Source organism: Ostrinia furnacalis, unplaced genomic scaffold (assembly GCF_004193835.3).
Source record: "Ostrinia furnacalis isolate ACB-3 unplaced genomic scaffold, ASM419383v2 OfSCF0207, whole genome shotgun sequence".
NCBI lineage: Eukaryota > Metazoa > Arthropoda > Insecta > Lepidoptera > Crambidae > Ostrinia > Ostrinia furnacalis.
The window spans coordinates 454,374-464,605 of NW_021130446.1; the positions used below are offsets into that span (position 1 = coordinate 454,374).

The 10,232-nt window shown below is 38.7% G+C and overlaps 1 protein-coding gene across 1 annotated transcript in view; it reads left to right on the plus strand.

Moving 5' to 3' along the window:
- The window catches only part of LOC114355637 (uncharacterized), a 97,591-nt gene extending 87,896 nt beyond the window's left edge, over positions 1–9,695 (plus strand). The window contains exon 8 of the mRNA XM_028308581.1: positions 9,418–9,695. Within this exon, the coding sequence (XP_028164382.1) occupies positions 9,418–9,503 (86 nt within the window). The 3' untranslated portion in view covers positions 9,504–9,695. The remainder of the gene's footprint in view (positions 1–9,417) is intronic.
- Positions 9,696–10,232: the final 537 nt, after the last annotated feature.

A 10,232-nucleotide genomic window follows, 5' to 3' on the forward strand; every position in this document is an offset into this window, starting at 1 on the left:
GAGATAGTTTGAGTCCCGGAAAAGGACATAGTATAGTTTTTATCCCAGTTTTTGAAACCGGGACGCGCGCGATTAAGTTTTTCTGTGACAGATAAAATTCAACGCGGACGAAGCCGCGGGCGAAAAGCTAGTATATCATATAACTAACGATACCAACGACGACACTCTATTTACGGACGACAGCATATGTGTGACTACATTGTTGCAAAATTGCATCTACTACAATCAGATCAAGAATCCACAGTATTTCTTGAATCTTGGCGTAGGTACTGTCATCTTCCGTCCTGCCACGTGTGTCGCGGCGGTGCGGAGGACACGGCGCACCATACCCTTGCGGTATGTGCGGCGTGGGCTCCGCAGCGCAATACGCTTATCGCGGCGGTAGGCCGGGACCTTGTACTGCCCAGTATATTCAAAGCTATGCTGGACAGCAACGAGGCCTGGGTAGCAATGGCCTCCTTCTGTGAAGACGTGATGTCTCAGTAGGAAGCCGCGGAGCGAGAGCGCGAGGATGATCCAAAGCGGAGGACAATATGATCGCCTCCAGTTTCCTCTCCTCGGTAATGGCCAGCGGGCCGGAGGCGTGAGGGCGCCCCCGCCTGCATTGCACAGGCCACCACCACCGTCGGACGGGAACAGCTGTGTGCTTCCAGCTGCTCCTGTCGCCCCCCGTCCTAGGGTTGTGGTAGAGAAGTCTTTGTCCGGAAACCCACATTTTCCCCCACTTAAGGCGAGTGACGGAGCACCGGGGTCTTTTAGTGGGTATAGAATAGAATACCTTTATTCAGTATTAACATTTATATGCATACATGTACAGAGGTTAAATTAATGACCATGCTGAAAAGGCGCCCGCTCAGCGAAAATCGTGACATGACACAAGTGGTCAAGTCACGAAGCTGGTTTTCAGCGGGTACCAACATGGGGGTTACTATTCGGTATACCTCGTTCTTCTGACTTGGTGAGCCCCACATAATCTACCCTGCCCCGCAGGGTAGGTATGCGATTCAACGCATTTTTTCTCCTTAAAAAAAGGTACTGTAATCTTATCTGTACCATCACAATATTAATAATATCAACCCAGTTGACAGCTACGTTCATTGATCTTTCTCTATAAGCGTTTTTCCATCCAAAAACTGTTTCAATGAAAATCAAAGTAAAATAAAACGGGCAGATACCTATACAACCAGCTTCTTTAGTATTAACGAAGGTATTCCAGTAGACACTTCATAAATAATATTCGGGAATCAAACCTTCATTTAACAAAGCAAGACTCTCGGTATTGTTTCTGAGAACCGCCCACGTTTTCTTTGATTGCTACCTCCGTTGTTTAGTAAGGTATTTTCTTAGAAAAAATTGCTGGAATAACAAGCGTTCAACTACAGTTAACAACTTGTAGCTACAATCATTACATTGTGGTGCCTTGTAAAATGAAAACTTTAACAGTAATACGGATTGAAATTCTTGGGTGTTTTGCATTCAATGTGTTAAATAGTCCACTTGGATAAAAAGGTTTATGTTATTTCCACTTACGTTATCGTAATATCGAATTTCGTATTCTTAAAATTTTTGCAACACCTATTTTCATAATCGAACCATAAAATAACCTATACAATAGTTTTATATCCATAAGACTATAAGATACTACATAAATGATTGTATTTTGCAAAAAAGTTAAGAACTAAGTTTAAGATACTTCTCTAGAAAAGTTGTTATACATATTTAGAACAGCAAAAGCTAGCAAATAATTGACCTCGGACCAGAAACTAAATACATCCCTATATTTATGCGCTGACTTCTCATGTGGTCCAAGATTTGTTCCAATAGTCCAGTAGAATTAGCTTTTAAATCGGAAATAATTCCTACAAAAGATTTTATTGTTTTAATGGCTTCATTGGTTGCCCATTAAGACTCTCCTAAGTTTTCGACTTCGACGGAGTTGTGCTTAAGTGGTGGGGGCCCCTGAAAGAGGCNATTTTTTTTCTAAATTCGTATTAATTCTATACCGCCTACTTTATTCTCAGTTTGGCCCTAAGGTTGACTGGCAGAAAATGCCGAAAGGCATTAAGTCCGCCTTATGTACACCGTTCTATGTGCATATAAGTTTTAAATAAATAAATAAATTTTTAAAAGTAATTTAGACCAGTTAACCCCTGCTAAGTTAATATGATTGTACACGAGTAATTTTACCATAATAGTGAAGTTCGAAACAGCGTTCCTCGGATCTCGGGTCGGTCAGTTAGACACCTTTGACCTTTCACCGTTCGGCTTTCGTCGCTTTTAAAATATCGCCTTATAAATTAGTATTACAGACATCGGTAAACAAACTACATGATCACTTCCTACTACTACTAATAAATGGGTTGTCTCTAGATCCAATCTATGATAGAACGAGTGCTCATAACATAATTATTGTATTCGTGCTTAATATGTTGGGGCTGTGAATGCCTTTCAGACGCAGAGACTATCAAAGATACAGGCATAATTAGTCGCCTAGGTTGATGACGAAGAGATCTCGCTCCTGCTTAATAACTGGGGTCTACAACTTAACCAGTGAAGTTTTAAGTGGATAGTTAGCAAACTCTAACTTAGCCTAGATCATTAACATCAGTCATTACAAACTTTTTATTTATATTGTTCTGAAACAAAATTACCATTAAACTTTATTTTAGACATCTGAAATGCGACACTGATCATACAAAGTTTAAGGAATCTTCTGAGAATAGCACGAAAACAATGTACGTAATGAAATGTGACTATGACGAGCAATATTGCTATCCCATTTTCCAGAGAAACCTATTATTCGGAGTTATGAAAGATTCCGCAGACATCTTGTTAATAATACGTTTTAAGTTTCTCGGCAAGCCACAACATGACTAAAAGCTAGAGAGAAAAAACTAATATAAGTTGTTATGTTGACATGGGTACAATGTGGCATCCGTCAACTTACACCACGAGTATAAGGCAGGGTACTCACCTGCCATGTAGCACGTAACGTAGTATTTAACGTAATCAACCTTCAAGTGAATGCGGCTCGTCTACGGTCATCGCGTATCTGGCTGCGAGCTCCGAATCCTACTGCGAGCCGCCTTTGTGCTCGCAGTGATACCGCCAGTCGGCCGGTCGCTGCGATCTCCCTGCGCACCACGCGCGAGCAGCTCGTAGCGGGCTCGTGCCTATGTACTCCCTTGATACAGTATCTGATACATTACATGCTACACGGCTAGATGAGTACCCTGCTTAACTGTGGCAACTTGCTTGAAGTGATTTATTTACATATGTGTATTCATATTTTGTGGTTATTTTTTGTATGTACATATACGAAATTACACATACAATACGGAATACGGAACGGAAAAGTTGAAATGGTACAATGTAGGCAGTTATTCGTTAGAATAAACAGACCTGAATGTATTAGGTACATACATTATACCAGTAAATGTATACGAAATAATTACTGAATAGGCTTAGGATGGATATCCATTTCGTTTTATAAAGTTTTCACATAGTCAAATCGGATGCAATTGCTCATACGAGTAATATTCGGGCCATTATTTTTTTAATTCGGATCAGAGCAGTGCGTGATCATTCTAAAAGCTTACTCATTCAAACTTTCATCTCCTATTTCTTCTTACAAGATTATTTTTCAAGAAAACACTACAATTTATATTACAGTAGATATCTATACATAATTGCAATGTGTTAATTGTAAGTTTTTGCTTACCCTCTGTAAGCAAAAGCTCTTGTTGGAGGTAAGCTACGAGCGCGGCCCGCAGTCGCTTTGTATTTCGCTCGCAGCACGCTGCGGGTTTCAATTTGTATGTTTGTATTTAAGACTGAAACGCAAACTATGAAATGTTTTTGAAAGGAATGCGTAGTGATGATACAGTTTTGAATTTACGCAAATTCTTAGTTCATAATTTTTCAAGTGATGTGATGGTTCTTGTAAATTATCGTAAAGTACTATGTAAAGGCTTAGTATGAGCAAAACGTAAGATGATACAATATCTATTGGTTTAGCTTCTCAGCATTAGCATCTGCCGTCATCTTCACTACTAGGTCTAGTTAATAAAAGGTACCAAAAAGTTAGGCTGAGTTGCACCACCTAACTTTGACCGTAACTTTAACAATAACCGGTGCCTTTTGTATGGAGTTTGACAGATTTTTGACGTTTGTCAAAGTTGAAGTAAGACCCAGCCTTAATGTTTTAGTGAAAATGAGTGACTGATTTACTGTCAATGAGATGTTAAACACTTGGATGTTTTGGTAAAATGGGGCGTATCGCCCTCTTGTTTTAAAAATAGGAATTTAGGATGTTTGTTACACTAAAGCTATTGCCTTTAATAGATAGGTATTCAATTAATATTACAATCCTAGTTCAGTTGTTATATCGTAGCAATTTCAACATTTTAACCGTTCCTATTTCTATTATAAAACATTCAAGAATGCAGCAATAAAAAATGAAATTGAAATTATTCAGGAATAGCATATAAAAAGTTATCGCCCCGAGCTGCATCACAATAGTGACGTCACGCCATTTGTAGTTAATGACGTAGATTATGATAATTTTACAGCCGAGTGACGGCGAGCCGGTCGGGACTGGAATCAATTTGAATCGGGAATGGTCGTTTAAGGCTAGTCTTTCCGAATGTTCTGATTCTGAAAGAATTGATGTACGAGTATGGTTGTCATTAGAAAAACTTTTCTCGAAAACTTCAGGAGCTTCGGCAGCTTTCTGGGCGGGCGGTGTCAATCGTGCTTTCAGGTTACTCACCCCAATATTTATAAAACATAACACAATGCTATCGTGACACGTTTTGTAACTTTGAGGAGTGATTTATAAACAACAATGATACAATTTTTAACTAATTAATTTTTAACTAAAAATGTTTATTTACCGGTTCGTTCGTTTCAGTTAAATGACGCCTACTGCTGGACAGCCTTTACTGGTATTTCTGTTTAACTTTTAAACCAGCGAGTTACTTTTTTAACAAGTTCAATATAGCAAAAAATATATAAACTTTCTAGAAACGAAAATCACAGCCCAAATCGTGTCACCTCCGTCCGCCGACCTCAAGCCAATATCGCAAATAAATTTCGTTACAAGACATCCCGATCATATCCCGCCATTCCATTTACATTTCAGCCGCTTCCAACTAATAAGATTAGCACCAAAGAGGGCATTGAGGGCGATGAGTTATTACTTCCCGCGTCATTTGCGAAGACAATTTCCTCCGAGGATAACAGAGGCGCTGTACGAGAGTAATAAATTTTGCTTCGGCGCTACAAACAACGGACAGTGAGCCACGTAACCGCGCATCCGTCTTGGTTTCCGCGAACTGTTAGCTTGAAGTATTTTAAACTAAGCTATAAGGAAATTGTAGAAAATTAATTTTTTTTTTATTTTTTTTTTTATTNAATTAGAAGATTTTAGACTTTCGCGTTCCATTTCAACTAAAATAGAAAGACATGGGTCGGCTTGTGACCACGGCTGCAGCATAGTAGCCAAAACGTCAAGCCGTGAATCTTTAAAGGTAGCCTTTCAAACTAAGCGTCACAGACGCAGCGTCTATAACTTTGGTCTTGTGCCACCAACGCCACGTCACTAACTCGCTTCGAAAGGCTACCTTTAAGACCAAAGCTAAAGACGCTGCGTCTGTGACGCTTAGTTCGAAAGGCTACCTTAAGATTCTATGTAAAGATAGCCTTTCGAAGCGAGTGTCTATAGCGTCAGTGGCGCCGCGACTGTGACGCCGCGACAGAGCGACAAATAGATGTTATATGCAAAATGTATGTAATTCTAGGGAACGTCATTCGAACGCAGTGACACTGTAGCGGCGTTAGTGACGTGGCGTTGGTGGCACTAAAGACCAAAGCTAAAGACGCTGCGTCTGTGACGCTTAGTTCGAAAGGCTACCTTATTGTAACTCATTCATAAAAATGTCGCGATAAGACCCGTGTCTTTATTTTAGAAAATTGAAAGGACAACTGAAAGGAAATTCAATCACTCGGTGATTTTGTCAGCTGAAAAACAGTCATTTTGTGCGAAGTATTATTATAATGCGAATTATTTGAAGCGATAATTGCCGACAGTGAACTGATTGACTCAAGATTCGAGTAACACTAGTTCGAACCTCGCCGCCGCTGGACTATTGTGGTAATCCCACTCATAACACAAGCATAATTATTTAGATTACATGAGGGGTTACCGGGACTGTGTGTATTTACACAACAACACGGCAACAACTAATATTCTCTGTATGAACTAATCGCAAAATGTAATTGTCAATCATTGTTTTGTCGGCCGTTTGGTGTAGTGGTTCAGAACGGACTACAATGCCGAGAGGTCCCGGGTTCGATTCCCGGCCGGGCAGAAATTGAAATGATGAATTTTAATTTCTGTGACGGGTCTGGGTGTGACTATATATAATATTTATGTATTTAAAAAAAAGTATATAAGTAGTATATCCGTTAAGCTAGCACCCATAACACAAGCATTAAGTTGCTTACTTTGGGGCTAGCTGGCGCTGTGTGAAATTGTCCAAAGATTTATTTATTTATTTATTATTGTATCTTATTTTTTAAGAAGATAGAATCTCTTTATTCATCTAAAATAGTAAGACACGGGTCCTAACGCGACGTTAAGACCCGTGTCTTACTATTTTATTAGAAATGGAACGCGAAAGTTTAAAATCTTATCTTAATTCATGTCGATATTGCTCACTTGTGCTCATGTGATTACTAACAAAATCAATTTCCTTCAAATAACGAAGCTCTGTTAAAGTTGATTTTCTCCATGCGTAAAATAGCAACGGGTACTGAAGACTACAAGGATTTTGCCGATAGCAAATTCTAACTGAAAATAGCTTTACTTTAGATTAAAATCGACAACTCGTCTTCAGAGAGATTAATTAATTTATTGATCACCTTAAATTAGGTTGAGCATTCGCTTTTCTATTTTGTCGGCTTTATCCTAGTACTCTATCATAATAAATTATTTAACAAGTCAAATATAAATAATTATCTCACTCCATTCAAGTCCCAAGTGATTTCATAGAATTACACGATCCCAAAAACCGTTTAAAATCGTTATTTGGAAGATCTTTTATCAGATAATATTTTTTTATTTCAAGTATCACAGAAAATATTACATTTATTGCCAGCGGAATTTGAACCCACAACTTGTAAGCATTTGGTCCGGTACGCAATTCAATCCAGACGCTCACTGAGCTAGCTTTTTGTAAATTAGGTACGAGTATATGTACTTTCCTCAATTAAAACTAAAGAGAACAAAACTAAATTGAATTGGTTGAGATTATACAGGGAATCGTTTTATCTCCGAGATAAAGAGCTGTAGGTGTAATACATTTGCCGTATCTCGTCGGTGACTTAGATGGGGCCGCCAGATTGGCTCTTAATTATGCTGTATTTGCATAATTCTGATTCTGTTTGATGTTAGGTAGAGTTGTGAGTAAATACGTATATATCGATACAATCGGTAGCGGATAAAAGGGACTATGAAAACACGATAACGATTTTCAAGATGAGCCCCCTTATTAATAAAAAGTTACACCTATGATGAACTCTGGATTAAAATGACATTTCCATACTAAATGACAATTTGAATCAGAGTTTAACTACGGTGTCTTTTATTAAGAAGGGGTAAAGAGTTTATTTACTTCTAAACTTACTCTATCCTGAAGAATTTGTCACACTGGATGGTTAGGTCAATGTGAATGCAGCGCGCATAATGTACTCGTACGATTAAGTACTTTGACATGATATGACTGCAGTGCAAATCCTTTAAAGTAGACATAACTAAAACGATAGCATAACAATAAAGTCAAAGTCAAAGTCAAAATTTCTTTATTTGTTTAGACTAATAAATAGTTCTTACAAATCGTCATTTTGCTCTTAAGGAGCCTCTACATGTCTCATAATCTTTTTACCCTACCAGCGCTTCGAGACCAACATTTGGCAAGTGCTGAGAAGAAGCGCCGCAACAAACTCAGTCACCACTGTCTGCCGGTTAATATAAATAAATAGAAATAGCAGTAGTAGGTACATTCGATTCAGGAGCAGTTCACTGAATTTACCATGCATTCTTGTATAGTGTATCTTATAAGAATGGGTATACAAAATTGCGTGGCATATTAAACAAGGTAGTGACGTGCTAATATCTAGACTTACAGATTACATACTCAAATACTAGTAGAAATGACTCGCATACCTACATAAGTTGGAATAACTTGGATTGACCAGTCCCCGAAAGCAGCGCCTGTTCACAGACATGACGAGTGAACCAGCCATCGCTTCACTCGACCATATTAGAGGGAATGTAACGACCCGCCTCACTATACACACTCAATAAACAACATCATTGGTGTCTATTGCATAGTAGCCGATTTATAGTGTAAAATTAATTAACCAATTAGAAATGAGACTGTTTTATTCTAGTTGTTACGTTAAACTTAAGATTATGTTTAAAACTTATTCCTGAAAAGCCAAACACAAAACCATTATAAGTTCTTTTATACGCAATTTACGCGAGGAATAGCGCCGTTTTGCGAGGAACATCACTCATCGTGATTCACAATGACCACGACCACTCTGACAAGAGTGTACCGACTGAGAAGAAGATACGCATTTTACGATAACGTTATTTCGATAACGATACTTCATGACCGTGTTCCCATTTTGCCAGTTTATCGATAGATCGATTAATCCACGCACGCTTCCACCACTAATCCCGCGTTAATACAGCGTTAGCGCGCCCTTGTGTGCGCTGAGCTTATAAAGCAAATTAAATTACAAAGGCTTTCAAAAGCAGTGAAGACATGACAATGTTAACTGGAAGGAGAGCTTTCATTAATAGTTGCTAATTTCAAGGAACGCTGGAATTAAAGATAGGAAAAATATCTTCTTGTAACGGTGATTAATTGTAAAATACCCATCTTCTTCGAATTTGAATCGGTTATTTTGAATGTTCTCATCGATTCAGTTCAGTAATAATAAAAGGTTTAAATAAAATGTTAGCCAAAATAAATACAATTATGTAAGTTTGTAAGTCGTTCATATGCATTTTCCAAAGAAAAAGGTTTCCTTGAATGAGGGGTCTCAGTCTAGTTTGTTGTGAAAATGTATTTGCATTCCAAATTATTGTCAATGTACTTAAATAGCTATACATCGTCATTATAGAGCAATCGATTCTATTAATAGCTGTTGAGTGTAATTTTTATTATGGTCTTGTACGATACAGCGATGGTACGAATCCCTTCGTGTGCGAATCGAACCGGAAATCGAATCCGGTTTCTTAGATCAAAATCATTTTCACCGTTCTTTAAGTGCTCTGAAAACGGCCCACATAACCAATACATATTTTTAGTTTTTGTGTATGTAATTTGTACTTTTCTTTCACAGTAACCTCCCCCGGGGCCGCGTCTCACCTCCACTTGTGCCAATTCCTGCTCACCGCCACAGTCCTAGTATGGGCCAACAACACCTAATTGTAACATAATGAGTTGTAATACTTGTAACATACGCGTTCTTGTAACATAGTTAAGCTAACTTTATAAATAGATAGATGTATTTGGCGCAATCGTGAATTTAAATATAGTTAACTGTACCTAAACGAGCTGATGATTATACCAAAGATTGTAAAGACTAAGAATATTGTTGATTTAATACAAATATATATGTCGAAGGATTTTATTGTTTTATTACAGTGTAGTCACCTTTTTCACACTTGAAACACAGCAAGTCATGGAATTTGTGATTTTTAATGCTTCAAAGATCTGAAATAATATTCACTTAAAAAGTTCATCATCATCATCATCATCATTTCAGCCATATGACGTTCACTGCTGAACATAGGCCTCCCCCTATGCTTTCCATGTTGATCGATTGGTAGCGGCCTGCGTCCAGCGCTTCCCTGCTACCTTTACAATGTCGTCGGTCCACCTTGTAGGTGGACGTCCCACGCTGCGTTTTCCGGTACGCGGCCTCCATTCCAGAACCTTTCTGCCCCATCGGCCGTCAGTTCTGCGTACTATGTGCCCTGCCCATTGCCACTTCAGCTTGCTAATCCGTCGGGCTATGTCAGCGACTTCGGTTCCTCATTTCTGATTCGATCTCGCAAAGAAACACCAAGCATAGCCCTCTCCATAGCACGCTGTGCAACTTTGAGCTTCTGTATAAGGCCCATAGTGAGAGGCCACGTTTCCGAGCCATAAGTT